The 16,129-nt window shown below is 36.9% G+C and overlaps 2 protein-coding genes across 4 annotated transcripts; one reads left to right on the top strand and one right to left on the bottom strand.

Moving 5' to 3' along the window:
• Positions 1-10,523: 10,523 nt before the first annotated feature.
• On the bottom strand, positions 10,524-14,557 carry LOC136241535 (cilia- and flagella-associated protein 300-like). The gene is made up of 10 exons (XM_066032763.1): positions 14,318-14,557; positions 14,140-14,253; positions 14,011-14,089; positions 13,702-13,740; positions 13,612-13,651; positions 13,477-13,560; positions 12,524-12,717; positions 12,084-12,145; positions 11,262-11,328; positions 10,524-10,774 (listed from the first exon to the last, which is right to left on the bottom strand). Exons 2-10 carry the CDS (start codon positions 14,238-14,240, stop codon positions 10,658-10,660), a joined length of 783 nt encoding a protein of 260 aa, XP_065888835.1. The 5' UTR covers positions 14,241-14,253; positions 14,318-14,557; the 3' UTR covers positions 10,524-10,657.
• On the top strand, positions 14,188-16,124 carry LOC136241539 (uncharacterized). 3 transcript variants are annotated; one of them, XM_066032766.1, is made up of 3 exons: positions 14,188-14,348; positions 14,452-14,670; positions 15,652-16,124. In XM_066032766.1, exons 1-3 carry the CDS (start codon positions 14,300-14,302, stop codon positions 16,062-16,064), a joined length of 681 nt encoding a protein of 226 aa, XP_065888838.1. In that variant the 5' UTR covers positions 14,188-14,299; the 3' UTR covers positions 16,065-16,124. The 3 variants fall into 3 exon arrangements, with proteins under 3 accessions (XP_065888838.1, XP_065888839.1, XP_065888840.1); XM_066032767.1 differs by having other exon boundaries at positions 14,268-14,376; XM_066032768.1 differs by having other exon boundaries at positions 14,294-14,376; positions 14,430-14,670.
• The last annotated feature ends 5 nt before the right edge of the window (positions 16,125-16,129 follow it).

The following is a 16,129-nucleotide window of genomic DNA, read 5'->3' as shown; positions in this document are numbered from 1 at the left end:
TCCATTAAGGATGAGATGCTTGTTCTAATACTTCCTAGGGTCAGATTTAATTTAGTTGGGGCGGTGCATGTATGACCCGGCAGTGAAATGAGCGGAACTCAACGGAAGTGGGTGCGGTACTGGTTAATGGGTACTAATGGACAACATTAGCTAATAGTGGAACACATTAAGGCGCTGCACATGAGTATCCCGTGCTCTAGATCTTCGACCCTCAAGTTTATGCGTATGAAGTACATGCACGTCTATTCAGTATAGCTATGGCTAGCCGGCTAGTCTTAACTCGTAGCTACCCAGACCCACGGAGAAAAAATTCCTCTGCTCCCACACAAAGGAAAAATGGATTGCAGGGGGGCATAAGGCCCTCTAGACTATAATACTACGAGATTACTGTTCAGCGTCTCGGTAACAAATTTTAATTCAGCTGCCAGTGCAAGCCGAAAGCAACGATCACTTCGTGAGCAGAAATTAGTAGTGAAATTCACTAACTACAATTTTTTTACAGTGTACGTACTGTTTTTAAAGCCTGGTGGCCTATAAGAGATGTCCTGACTTTTTCCAAATGACCCAACCCGGCAACATCAATAGCGCGCCCCCCTAATTTAATTGTGTGATAAAATCATTGTATTTGTGTGCTGTGCAGGAATCATGTATGATTATAATGCACAGGTGTAATTATAAAAGTGTCCAAATCATTACAAAACTCAGTGTATGTGGGAGCGTTAACAATGTCATGGGGTAGATTATTCCATAGTTTAATCATGATTAAAATTTTGATTGATAACTTTTATTCTTAATGTAATTGTTTATTGTAATGAGCAGGACTCACAGGCATAATGCCTTTTTCTCTGTATTTAATAATAATAATAATAATAATACCAGAGTATTATTATTATTATTTAATTATAATAATAATAATAAAGAGTATTTAATAATAATAATACCAGATTTCAGCAATATTGCTCTGCCAGATGATGTTAGCTACCATAAAAGCTTTAGATGTTTTTGAGTCTTATAAGTACCTAGGAGTGTTTGAAAATATTGTGATTAAGGACTCCAAAATCAAGTCAGTAGTCATCACTAACTACAAAAAGAGAGTGAGGAAAACCCTGAAATCTGCCCTAAATGGGAAGAACATCATCATTGCCATCAACACTTGGGCGATCCCATTAGTGCGTTATACTGCAGGAATAGTAAAGTGGACACAGGCTGAAGTGAGAAGTTTGAATGTGTCTACCAGGAAATTGTTAACAATGTACAAGTGCTTCAGTAAAACTGATGATGTCCATAGATTGTATGTCCCAAGAAAATTAGGAGGCTGTGGGCTTTTAGCTGTGGAAGAAGTGATGTACCGGGAGAAGTTAAATCTGAGTAAATATTTGGCATCTAACCCTGAACCCTGGCTTCAAAAAGTTTACATTAGCAGTGAGTTTGAGCTTAATGAATTACAAGCACCGTTGTGTTCAGGAAAACCTTGAAATGTGGAAAGACAAACCATTACATGGACAATTCCTTCGTGAAACATTGGACTCTGTTGATATGAATTTTCAATGGAAATGGCTTTCTGCCAGCAATCTTAAAAAGGAAACTGAAGGATTTATATTTGCTTGTCAAGATCAAGCGGTTCCTACTACTTTAATTAAAGTTAGAATTTTTCAGCAGCCTGGGTCTGTTAATTGTTGTCTTTGTGGTTCACAGCAAGAAACTGTCGATCATTTGCTCACAATTTGCAGTGTCATTGCCCAGTCTTTCTACAAGAAACGGCATGATGCTGTTGCTAAGTTGGTTCATTGGGAGTTGGCAAAAAAAGGTGGCTTTGAAATCAATGACAAGTGGTGGGAACACTGCCCATTGCCCGTTCTTCACAATAATTCAATGAAACTCTTGTGGGACTTTACAGTTCAGACAGATAAACATCTGACACACAACCGGCCTGGCATAATATGCCTTGATTTCACAATGAACTGCTGTTTTTTGATTGATGTTGCTATACCAGGAGATAGTAGAATTTCCCAAAAGATTTCTGAAAAACGGCAACGCTATAGTGACCTGAAGATTGAATTTCAGAAAATGTGGTCTGTAAGAGCATCTGTGGCTCCTATTATCATTGGTTCCCTTGGCTCTGTTCCTGAAGGTTTAAAAGATCAACTACAAACATTACAGATTTATCATGCTAACCTCATCCCGAAGATGCAGAAGAGTGTCTTACTGAGTTCCTGTCATATTTTACGTCGGTTTGTGACAGAACATTAAGATCCTAACCTTTTGGCTAAAGTGTGGGATATAACTTATTTTTTACATCTAGTTGTAATTCCAGCATTGCTGTGTGTATATTTGACCACCTGGTAGACTCCTGTAAGCGTTCGAGCGTAAATCGGATGGCTGCAGGTTCGAGACTACCTAGGTCCAGTCATGGATTTTTTCTCCTTTCTCCAACTTTTCAAACACATCTTAAGTAGCTATAAAGTCTTTGAGCAGGCTGTAGGACCAGGTGTCCTACAGACCTTCAGCACTTGTGCTGTAAATATTAAATAAATAAAAATATTTAATAATAATTACACCAGTTGAAGTTACACGTGTTTGGAAGGCTAAGCGAGTATCAACCATTCCTATAATTGTTGGGGCATTGGGATCTATTCCCACTGACTTGTCAGCCAGTTTACAGAAACTTGATTTACCATCTCATCTAATACAAACATTTCAAAAGACAGTTTTGTATAGCACCACCTCAATAATCAGGCGATTTATGAGTATTTGACTTTTTGTTGCACTTGTTTAATTGTTGTATTGTAGCTAGCTTTTTGTTTGCCTTTGTACCTACGCTCTTGGTTAGAGCCAGGTTTTTATTACCAGTATTTGTGTACACTGTACGTCATTTACTGTGAAATTCATGAAATAATAATAATAATAATGATCACCCGTATACGTAAAAAGTTTCGAGGTGGAAAACTTTCGTAGATGATCATGAGCTACTATGGCAAGATTCTGATGATGAGGAAAATTTTTGTAGGTGAAACTGAGGTTTAAGATTTAAGATTAGGTACTGGGCAGTCAGCTCAGCTGGTTTGCCCAGGGGGTGAAAACTCCAAATGGTACAAATACATACATACATACACACACACACACACACACACACACACACACACACACACACACACACACACACACACACACACACACACACACACACACACACACATGTACACACACACACACACACATACATACATATATACAATTTGATAATTAATTACAGTAGTGAAGGTTAAGTACATAAATAAATTCATCCAAGTTTCTTGATCATGATTCTATTATATTAATTAGCAACTCATTCCAGTCTTTAACAGTTCTAGGATAAAAACTATATTAATTTTATAGGTGTTGACGGCTGCTTGTGGCAGAATGAAATGATTGGGGTGATGTTGCCTGGTACAAAATTGAGTTCTTTGATAATGTGAGGGGATGGAGATCAGTAGTGTATTATTAATTATTTTATAGAATAGTGTTAATCTTGATGACTGACAGCATTGTTGTAAAGTAGGTATACTAAGAGAGGACAATAATGATGTAACACTATTTCTGGAGTAATCTGATAAAATCCCGAGGTGATCTACGAAATCTACAAAAATTTTCCACCTCAAAAATTTTTACGCATACGGTCTCGTATACAGTACATAGTATGGACTTTTTCTACTGGTGAAACTTCATACTTTTCCTTTGAAATCAACATTATCAACAGTAGGTAGTGACTTTTTTTTTTGGTCTTCGACTTACAGCTTAAGATTAGGCACTGGGCAGTCAGCTGGTTTGCCCAGGGGGTGAAAATCCCCAAAAGGTACAATTACATGCATATATATTAAACTAATAATTACAATAATTAAGATTAAGTAAGTAAGTAAGTAGATTCGTCTATGTCTCTTGATTCAATCACATTAATTGGTAAATTGTTCCAATCTTTAATTGTTCTAGGATAGAAACTGTACTTATAAGTGTTAATTCGTTTTGTTATGCAAGACTCAAATATGAGTGTAGTGCATATCAAGTTAACATACACTTAATAAGTTAAGGGTGGCTTGTGGCAGGATAAGGTGGTGTTGCCTTGTGTGAAATTGGGTATGTTGGTAATGTGTGGGAATAGAGATAGCTAGGTAGTGAGTTGTTAATTATTTGTTAGCCTTGATGATTGACGACTGACGATGCTATTGTAACGTAAGAGTGGATAATAATGATGTAACACTGATAGTTCTGGAGTATTCAGATAAAATCCATCGTGCAGCTCTTCTATGTACTTTCTCCAACTTGTACGCATCAATATTATAATATGGATCCCAGACTGGGCGGCATACTCCATGATGGGTCTAACTAATGTCAAGTATGCCGTTCTTTTAGTCATTGTCAGGTGGACAGTTGTAAAGATTTCGTTTTATAAAATTCAATACTTTGGTTGATTTATTACTAATCATTTGTATATGAGAGGACCATGACATATTATTATCAATTCCTACACCAAGGTATGTATGGAGTTTCTTAATATCAAGATTATGACCTGATAGTGAGTAAGCATGTTGTAGAGGAGTCAAGGAACGAGTATACCATAGCACAGCACATTTATCAACATTTATTTTTATTTGCCATAACTTAGTCCATTCATTTAATTTTTGTAAGTCTTCTTGTAGTTGTTCTGCATCTTGTGGTGTTGTAATAGGCTTGTAAATAACACAATCATCAGCAAATAGCCGAACCGAGGATGTAATGTTTTCATTGATGTCATTGATATAAACATGAAACATAAGAGGGCCTAGAACTGTACCCTGTGGTACTCCAGATCAGCCTAGACTTAACCGGTGTTGCATTGGATGCTTTGCTGTCAACTATTACCCTTTGCTGTCTTTTAGTCAGCCAGGATGAGATCCACTGAAGAAGAGGTCCTCGTACACCGTAAAATTTCAACTTGTTAAGCAGTCTTCTGTGTGGGATTGTATCAAAGACTTTTGAAAAGTCTAAATAGGTTTGCTGTCTGACATTCATGGATCGTTGGATCTCATCTATAAAATCTATTAGTTGATCAGTAAATTCGAATTCATCAGTTTGACAGGAGTGGTTGGGCCTAAATCCATGTTGTAGAGGGTTCAAGAGGCTTTGTGATGTGAAGTAGGACATTATATGGCAAAAAATAATATGTTCCATCACCTTACAAAGGACTGACGTCAGTGAGATTGTTTGATAGTTTGCAGGAGTGCTTCGGTTTTCCTTTTTAAATACAGGGGTAATGTTAGTTGACAACCAGTCTTGAGGGAGAGAAGCATGTTCTAAAGATTGGGAATAAATTATTTGCAGTACAGGAGCGATTGCATTAGCACAAGCTTGATTACTTTTATAGGTATGTGGTCAGGGCCAGGAGCCTTAGCCTCTCTAGTAATAGTTGGATTCCATGGGTGGTAAAACTGAGATTTTGTATTGGAGGATGAAAAAAGTAATCTAGCTGTGGTGCATTGGATAGATCCTCAGTTGTAAATACAGACTGAAACTGATTATTCAGAGCACATGCCTTTTGTTTTGTATTAGTAGTACAGATTGTTTCTCCATCCTTAAATGGTGCAATTCCAGTGTTATCTTTTCTTTTTGTCTTGATATATGACCAGAATCTTTTTTTTACTTTTAGATGAATCATTGAATAAGTTAGTGCAGTAGTTACAATGTGCAGTTTCTAGTAGAGAGTTGACTTCATTTCTAGCTTGTTTGTAATTACAAATGAGTGGAACCTGAAAGCCCTCTGACAATTTCTAGATCCGCCACTGAATATATTCTTGCTACGATCTCTATAGGAGGGCAGAGGCGCCAATACAGAATACTCCAGGGTGGAAAAATGGAATCCTGAAGAGCGTTGCAGAATCCACAGGATCAAGAAAATCCATCCCTCCTGGAGGAGACTGAGTGTGGCGCTCGACTAGACATTGGGTGGCCTGCAGTTCGAATCCTGGGGTAGGAGGGATTTTTTTCCTTTCTTTGACCCTTTTCTGTTTCACCTTATTGTTAGCTAGGTCATGTAATATTTAAGTCTCCAGTTCCAGTGTGTTAGGTTAGGTTAATCCAAAGGCTGCAGCACATGTTGCTGTCAGACCTTCAGTGCAGGCCACTGTAAAGCTTTAATAATAAAAAAAACAAAAAAAACAAACAATCATGCATGGGCCATGTTAGCTAGTCATAACAGAGTAAAATACAGTTGTCTACTAATGGAGTGCTGGCTGTGGTGGTGATGATCATGACCATGTTGACTCATTCTCTCCTGATCTAGCAACTGAGTTGATTTGTTGTGTACTTTGATTATACAATTCACTTTTCAAAAATCTGCTGTAGCATGTATGTTCATGTCTGAGAAAACAGTTTAATAAGTTTTTCCTAAGAGAATTTTTTCAGCCAACTATAGTGATGACAATACAGGGACGGATCTAGGATTTCAGAAGGGGGATGCTAACAGGGGAATTTAATAGCTGGCTGGCTAAGAAGCGGTTGATACAATTAACTGGCTATAGTAGTATAGCTATAGTGTGTGAAGCACACTTAGCATGCTCCGGTCTAGGGAAACTTTGTAAATTTAGTCTATCGAGATTAAACTTGGTAATATTTTTGACTGCCAAAAATGATGTCATTTTGTTTAAGTGACTCTCACCTAAGTGTATAATAAGGCCAGGCAAACTTGATTAATTGTTTCTCAACTGCCCGCCTACATTCCTTTTTACCCCACTGCCTCTAATTTCATTATTCAGTTGTTATCAATCATGTACTGCACACTTATGCTAAGAAGACTGGCTATCATTTTACAGCACAGCAAATGTCACTTGCACCTCAGAAACAGTGGTAAAACATAAGTATTAATTCTTAGCAGGCTTTATGGCTAATCTTTATAATAACAGACAGCTTTATTTGGAGTGTTTCTTCAATATAGTGAATAATGAAAAATGACCTCCCACCTGCATGGAAATCTGAATTTTTGTGGATGAGAAACAAGTAATCAAGTTTGCCTGCATGGCCTAATGATGAAATGACACAGTTCAGTATTGATAATACTAGTGTCATATAAAGGGCACAGTCAGTAAAATCTATTCTCTATTCTTTACATCTTAAATACCTAGTTAAGTTGACTTAATTTAGCAGTCACTAAGTTCAGCAATTTTTATTTATTTAATATTGTTACTGTACAAACTCAAGTCAACATTGAGTATACACCATATGTACAGAAAAAAGAGAAGAATGGAGAAGAGAGAAAGGAAGATAGAATTTTAGCGTTCTTTTGTTTTACCTGTAAAATGTTTGATAAATTTACATCAATTCATGAATTAATAAATTGCTAAATTTTGTATGTGCTATAAATTCATCAATATAATATTATGAGATTGCTAAATTTTTTAGTGTATCGCTAAAATAAGGCATAGTGTGCAATAAAGATCATGGCTCAAACTATATAATGCCCAATAGTAACAATGAAGAGAGGCCAAGTAGACTCATGCACCAGTGTGTGTAGAGTACACATTCATAGAATTTTCCAGCTAGGGGGTCTAGGTCTGGGGTCATGCTCCCCCTGGAAATTTTTGGAAAATGGGGCTATCACAAGATTGAATTTGGAAGCCATTTTTAACTGAAAGATTGTGGGTACAAGATGGATGAGTTCAGTTGTAATTGAAAAACAGAACTACACTTTTAAATATTATTGGATTTTAAAGCAATGTATAGTAGTGGATTGCCAAAGAGAATAAAGAGTAGCTAGTTGATTTTAAGATGAAATATGCAAAGAGAATTTTTAAATATGTACAATTGAATCTTGAAGTCATTAAATTTTAGTAGCACATAGAGATTTAAAATGTACACACAAATAACCTCAACTTTCACAGACTGTTCTGTTGCTACTTCTTTTTATAATTATGGTCCCATCACCAACTGGAGTCCAAAGTTACTTACATATACAACTAGATTATGGCCACAACTAACTCCCTTATAGCTCCTGGGAACACTGACAGTATATATGCTGCAGTATATCATTTTGACCTTATGAAGTTGAACTTCAAGGGTTTGGGAGTGCAAACTCCAGAAACTCTATGATATTTATATTAATTTTTTTATTAGCTTCACTTGATGCTAGAACAGGGAGATTCAGAAAAATACAGCAGGGTGCTGCCTAACTGATAAAGCAGATAAAACAGGTCTCAGACACTGCAGCCTAAGAAATTCCCTGCAAGAGGAAGCATGTCAACCCAAGCATCAAGTTTGTATAGCTACAACTGGTTGGTGTTTTATATGATTCGGTACATAAAAAGGTACAAATTTTTTAACTTTAAGTGATTAGTATATGGCAGGATGTTTGGAGCAATGGTGAGATAGCAGTGCACAGGTCAACATTTTCATGATGGATGTTCTATTAGAGTAGTTGACTGTTCTATTAGAGTGTTTTGATTTTAGCAGATTTTAGGTTAAATATCTTGTACCAAAAGTATAATTTTGAACTCTTCTGAGTTCTAGAAACGTCCTATAGCTTGCATGCACACTAGCAAAATTTTGGGGCACCCCAAGCACCTCCTAAATCTGCCCGTGTCAATATAAAGGTGTGAAGAGAAGACATGTCCAGTTTTATTATTATTATTTATTATTAATGCTTTACAGTGACCAGCACTGAAAGTCTGACAACAACTTGTGCTGCAACTTTAGAATTACCTAACCTAGTTACAAGGACTCAGACTTAAACAATTTTATGAGAGTTAGCAGACAATAATATTATTTTATTACTTCCATGTGTCATGAATTGTCAGTCATTCAAATGAAATGGTTTTGAAATATTTTAGCAGGTCGAGTATGTGATACTAGCTACAATTAAGCCAAATTTCAAGACCTTATGTAATTCCATCCATGAGTAATGTTTATTAGGTATCAGCTCAACATGAGCATACCATAATTTGCTTCTAAAATAATTTTCGTTTGCAAAATTTGTACGAAAATTTCTTGCACGAAATTTTTTATCTAATATCTAATAGAGCAGTCATTTACTTAAATATTTTTACACGAAAATAAAGCGAATTACGGTACTATTCATATTAAACATGTTCATGCAAACTGAATGATGCCATATACATCAGAGTACCCACAATCTTTTACTTGGATATAAGCCAGCAAATTGTATATGAAGCCATCTATATCAAAGTACCAATAGTTAGATATAAGCCAGATATATCACAGCATCCATAGAATATGTTAGTTATTAACAGTCATCCTTGGCTTTGCCTTGGACTGGCGTCAATAACTAAGATATATTCTATTCCTGCTGTGATATAACTACAACCAAATCAATGGCAGTGAATCCAGGGGGTATAGGGGCACGTATTCCGCCCAAAAATACAAATAAAGTATACAAGATACTTTAAGAGCAGTCAGTCAAATACTCTAATAGAACAGTCACTGTATATTAATCCTCCACAGTTATTGCTGAGTATGAAACTTGCATCTGCAGGACCAACCACATTTAGCTAGTCTGCTAGGAAGCTTTGAAAATGAAATGTTCAATCATGGTACTTTGAATGTTATGACAATTCAGAGGTTTGTAACCAAACTACTCATGACTCAGACTCAATGATCCCTCTACAAGTCTTGCTCAATGCAGACCACTTAGAAAGCATTAATATGATTGCATAAAACTACTCTACATCAAAAATGTCAGTCCTGAAACATATAAAATACCTTTAGCTGCAGTCCCCCAGACACTCTGTTCCATATACTTACTACCCTAGCAACAGGCCTTCATCTAGGAAATGACTTGGGGGGGGGGGGGGGGGGGGGGTATGCAGTTTTATCAGAGTAAAGGGGGCAGTAGTGTAAGCATATTGCTTCTGGTGCATTCTCAGGTACAGTACCTGAGAATAACATGCCACTCCAGAAAATCTTGGCATTTTAGACTCTCGCATATATAGATTGCTTCTGATGCTACCTCTCATATACCTGAAAATGTGACATGCCGCTCTAGAAATTTTAGACTCTCTTAAATTGCTTCTGGTGCATTCTGAGGTACCTGAGAATGTGATATGCCACTCTTGTATTTTAAACACTTCTGGTGCACTCAGAGGTATTTGAGAAGGAAGATTTTGCATTTTAGACTCTTCTGGTGCATTCTCACATACCCAAGAATGACATGTAACACTATAATGTATCAATAGTAACACATTGAACCCGTGTAATACAGAGACCTTTGGACCAACAATAATAGTGTTCTGATTATCTAAGTCATTTTATGTGATACTTTGGGACCTTAACAAAGTGTCTGGATTATGTAGGTGTCCTCAAGTGTCCAAATTAACAGGTTCCTGCGTAGTAGTGTAGTGTTTTTATTCCCTGTCTTAATGTATGTACACTCATGTACAAGTGTCCTGAATATCAAGGCATTTCAAAGTGCCTTGTTCCACTGTAATTATGCATAGTTGTTAAAGTAGTCATCCAGATGGGTAAGTGTTAACCATGTAACAATGTTTAATATACGTGTTTATGGCTTCAGTGCTATTGGCCAAAGTGTTGCAACTGTTTGTGGTACAAAGATAAAAGTCTGCGTATCCAATAAGTGAAGAGTTGTTTTGAGTAGATTTTTTCACATAAGCACGTACATGTATGAGTGGACATGATTTACTCAATTGTCCCAGACATGGTGCCACAATGTGACATGACGTTTGACAGGGTCTACTGTTAAGTAGCAAAATGTCTGTTCATGTTCTGAAGCTGCAGGGAACACCAGGTGATCTCCAACCTACACAAAAGTACAACACATTGGTCAATTTCCTATTAATGCACAACATGGTACAGAATACTTTTTGAGGGAATTTATTTTGGATTTATAATATAACTTTTGAAAATTTTAATTGCAGAAATATAGTATATTTCTCTAAATCCCTTTTCCTTAGCTACAAATTTTCCTTTACCATTCCTACTGTATGTATTAATTTCTGTCCTCTTATGTTTCAAAAAAAAAAAAGAAGTTGTGCTTTGACACATGCAGTAGGCCCTCAGTTATCTGACCCTCATTTATCTGAAATTGGAAATGACTGTTCTATTAGGTGTATGTTCTATTAGAGTATTTAACAGCCTGAGAAACATTGGGGTTCAGATAACCATGGGTCCACTGTATGTGCAATGAAGACAGAGAGGTTTATTAACAACAATAAAACATTTGTTATTAACGGGACTATTCAATCCTCCAAAAAGTGTATTTACAGCATGTATTTTTCATTCCTTACCCATGCCTGCACTTTAAACACAATAGTGGAAACGGACAGTTCATTGGTCTTGGTGTCTTTGACAACACTGTAGCAAAATAAAATGTACAATTCATGGCGGTACAAAATACATTGAGAAGGTGCAGCTTTTGCTGAGTGTGTGTACTATATAATACAAACTGATAAAGGTGATAGTAGGGTCAAGAGAGTTTGGCAAATTAGTAGTGTTTTAAACTTTGGTGGTCAAACTGAAATCTGCCAAATACAAATATATTTTAGCTAAAATTGAACAAATTCACCAAGCTTTATTTTTCTTGACAAAATTCTATCATAATTCACCAAAACTGCCTCTTGCCAAGTCCATGAATAAATTAGGATTCTTCTGCAGAAATGCCAAATGTTCTGATCACAATTGCTGCTCAAAAAGCTTAGTCTAAACTTCTTAAACTAAAGGTCATAGGATCATATACTATATAGTGGCTTGTCAAACAATCTTTGTTACAGGGTTACACCTACCATTATAGGAAATGCTATAGCACCCACCCCGGCTCTATATACAGTATACAAATACAACAATTCAAATACTCTAATAGAGCAGTCGGGTAATTTTCATGAACCAAATGAAATTTTGACACAAAAACATGAAGAAGAAAATCATTTCCACAATAGCAACATTTCTACATGTACATACAATACTCAAACCCACAAACAAACAAACAAACAACATTTACATAGCATTCATTGCATTGGATCAGGTGGTATATGAGAAAATGTATCACTAATAGTGCTGGATTGAGAGACGTTGGATTAGAATTTCACTGTATATTAGACAGAGTTAATTACCTCACTAAGTCTTTATAGAGCATCTTGGTTGTGTCCAGGTATGGTGGAACATCATCCTCATACTGCATTACCAAATAAGACACAATAACAGTTTGGGAACTCCCCTTAAAAATAATTATTGTGATAATTACTATAACATTGAGCAACAAAGAACAGCATAGGAGACTTATCAGTGAAGCATAATCCAGGTAATTGGCTTCAAAAAGGACACTGTTAAAATGTGGACACATTTATATAATAAGGACACCTTGATAATCAGGACACTATTTCATGGTTCCATTTGTATTAGTGTACACACATTTAGACCCCTGAAATCAGAACACCTCACTAATAAAGGATCCTGCTATGGTCCCATTTACTGTTCATTTGGCTCAGAACATCTCACTACACTTTAGCATGTATCACAGCACTAGCTACTATTATAAATAGCTGGTCTGTACCTGGCACACACTCCCTCCCAAGCAGACGTGCTTGAATATTTTGAAGAGGAATTCTGAGCGATCTTCTTCACTGAAGACATCATAGTTGTCAGAGTCATCCATTAATAACATCTTCCTCAGTTCATCAGATATCATAATATCACCATACATCTCATCATAACACTTCACTATGCTCCCTGACTGCCTTACTATTCCTGAGTACAACAGTTGAATGATACATGTGTAAATATTTGTATGGTGCAAGTGTAAACCACACATTTAACTATACAGAACAACACTAGCATAAGTTGCTAATCATCAGCACTTATTAAAAAAACAGAATACGGAGTATAAAGAGACTTCTCAGTAACATATGCTGTAGTGGACTGGTTTACCCTCTAAGCTATTTCTCTTGTTACTAAAACAGTGCTGTTCTACATGCTATGTTGGATGCCATTAAAAGTTGTTAATAAAACCAGAGTTACACCCAATCTCATTAGTGCTGTGACACAAAATTATCCAAAAGGTGTGCCTTACATAAAAACCCCACAAAGAACACTAGGGAGATGATTCTACACATATTTGCATGGTCTGTCAAGTAATTGGTTATCGAGTGAAAAGTAGATGGTGTTGAACGCAGCTAACTGTGGGTATCAGTTCCAACAATTTATAAATGCACTGTGCATACCTTAGAAATATATGTAGGAAATCTTGAAATGGCCCCAACATAGAGTAGAATCTCCATTGGAATTTCTCTATACTTTTGGACCCACAGTCAAGTCCTTTTTGAGAGATAAAATGTGTAAAGCCAAACCTGTTGGAACCACCAAAGTTTTGTCCATATTATAAAAGTTGAGCTATTACTCTGAGAGATTTAAGTATTTCAGATACCTTGGACCCAAGGTGGTATATCTGTATAACTCCAATGTGTTGGCTGAAGTTATAGATTTAAGCAACACTAGTGTATATATTACCTGCACTAGTCAACCTATCAAAGAAGCTCATACTAAGACTAGTGGCTGGAACTGTTTCAGCTGTTGTCTTGGTAATCTGGTCCCCTGCACATGATGTAAAACAAGACTGATCACTCTATCAATAGTTTACCATACTTAGGCCTAGTGGACACCATTGATGAGCTCGAGACACCACCTACATGTCAGATATACTGGTAGTCTATTCAACAGAAAATATGTGCTTACCTGGACATGTGAATTGACTAGTGGATCCTTGAAGAAATCCTGTAAATATTAAGATGAATTCTAAGTGAGACAGCTAATCTTTGAGGTTGGTCATATGCCATAAACTGATGAGATACTGTACTCCTTTGGTGCATTCAGAGGAAGTATGAATGGTGTACGCACATATTCCTTAGGCCTAGCAAAGGTGAGGGTTATAGGACATGTATGAGATATTACTTGGCATTGATACGGGTTAAATAAATAGCCTGCTGGATTTTATCACGAGATATTTGCTGACGTGTCCCCTTACCTAAAATCTTACATACATACTTTTACAAAATCATCCTTCTGATAAGGCTTCATGTGCTGGTTGTAATAAAATGTCTTCAGTTGCATCCACTGCAAACCCCTAGTAGTTTATCAGGCTTAGTTACCATGGTTACAAAACAAGAAACTCACCATTTAGTAAACAGATCCCTCACACCTGGTTTTTCTAACACAAGAAACGTATTCTGCAGTGGCTGAAATGTAAACTTTTGCTCATCTTCTGCACTGGTCATCAAGCACCGCTTTCTAATAAACGCACACCAATAATTCTATACAAAGCTCACCCACCAGCATGGCTAAAATTTCTCACGTCGTGTTTGATTTAGATGGATTGCTATTAGGTGAGACTGAAGCGTCGCTGATATTGTTGTAAGTAGCTACGCTGTTTTTGTAAAGCTTATATTGTAACTCGCGTATTGTAGCTGATAAATTCAATTCTTGTAGACACGGAGAAGATATACACGCTGGTAACACAGAGTATACTGGATAGATACGGGAAGAAGTTTGAGTGGTCAGTGAAGTCCAAGTTGATGGGTCTTCCACCCATCGAGTCCACCAAAGTGTTAATTGACTCGCTTGACCTTCCGATGACTCCTGAAGAATACCTCGCTGAGGCCAAGTCCAAGTTAGAAGAAAACTTTGTGGATGCTGACTTGATGCCAGGTGTGGTGTAGCTTGCAGGGTATAATGCACCTATCAGTATATTGCCCCACTCCCCCTCCTCTTGGGGGCTTATGAGGGAAATCACGTGATACATTTCCCCACCAAGGGGCACTGTATCCAAGTACTTTGGTAACAAAGTCTCAACTGGGGCTTATGGTGGGGACTTAACATGCTAGGTTTGCCTACTATGGGGTCGTTAATGATAGTACATTTGCTACTGGGATCAAAGTAGAGTCAAGTGATCGAGAGCTTAATTTTTGTTGAACCAAGGACAAAAATGTTTGCAAAATGAATCAGAGGGCTTTTGGTTAATTCACCTGTACATTTTGAACTCGTATGTAGAGGCTGTAGCAGGCTGTTCAGGAGATGTAAATTTGCAAGGAACTGTTATTAATCTGAGTCCCTTCCTTTTTGTGCGAAATGGCTGACAGACCTTATGTATTGATCAGGTAGCATGTTTTTAAGTGAAGTCAAGATAGTCTTGATAAGATTCTACAGGTTTACCGTACAGTGTAAAATTTTGATCGGGGAAATTTTTGACGAATTTGGTGAAATGCTTGCCATTCGTCAAAACTTTTCTTGTCAAAGTGACTAGCTAATTAGGGTGCAGGACATTCATCTATATTTTCCTCTTTGATATTCAAGAAATAGAGAATTCATCAAAATTTCTCCCGTTAAGTTATTACGTTATACGGTATTGAATGTGACTACCTTTTGATACTTGAACAGATAATGTCAGACTGTAGTGTTAGTCCTAAATATGGAAGACTTAGCTACAGTAGATTCATGATTTTAGATTAGTAGAGCTCAGGTTATACCTATTTCAAGTTTTGAATGAATGCTCCAGTGTGTGATTTTAATACGACGAAAATTTATTTAGGAATAGTATTGGTAATCAGAAGATTCAGCACATAAAGCATTAAGCAAAACTACAAAACAATGACATTGTTTCTAACTGCTGCTATGTTTCTCTAACTGTAGGTGCTACAGAACTAATTCAACACCTTCATAAAGTTGGTATTCCTATGGCTGTAGCTACCAGCTCACAGAGAAGAGAATATGACCTGAAGGTCACTAAACATCAAGAATTATTCAAGCTAATGTCACACGTGGTGTGTTCAGATGACCCACTGGTAAAGAATGGTAAACCAGCACCAGACATCTACCTGGCCGCTGCACAACGATTTACAAACCCTCCAAAATCTCCATCAAATGTTTTAGTATTGGAGGATGCTGCCAGTGGAGTACAGGCAGCTAAGACAGCTGGAATGTTGTGTGTGATGGTACCTGATGAACGACTGGATCCGGCCAAGACTAAACTAGCAGATAAGGTGATCAAATCACTGAATGAACTGGACTTGAATGAGTTTGGAATTTCTTCTGTGACAAGTTGATGTGTGTGATTTATAGAAGTTTAGATTTTTTTTGTTTACAACAAATTTATTTCACCAGAATATCT

Source organism: Dysidea avara, chromosome 12 (assembly GCF_963678975.1).
Source record: "Dysidea avara chromosome 12, odDysAvar1.4, whole genome shotgun sequence".
Classification (NCBI taxonomy): domain Eukaryota; kingdom Metazoa; phylum Porifera; class Demospongiae; order Dictyoceratida; family Dysideidae; genus Dysidea; species Dysidea avara.
The sequence above is the reverse complement of the archived record's forward strand: the minus strand, read 5'-3'. Positions and strand labels throughout refer to the sequence as shown.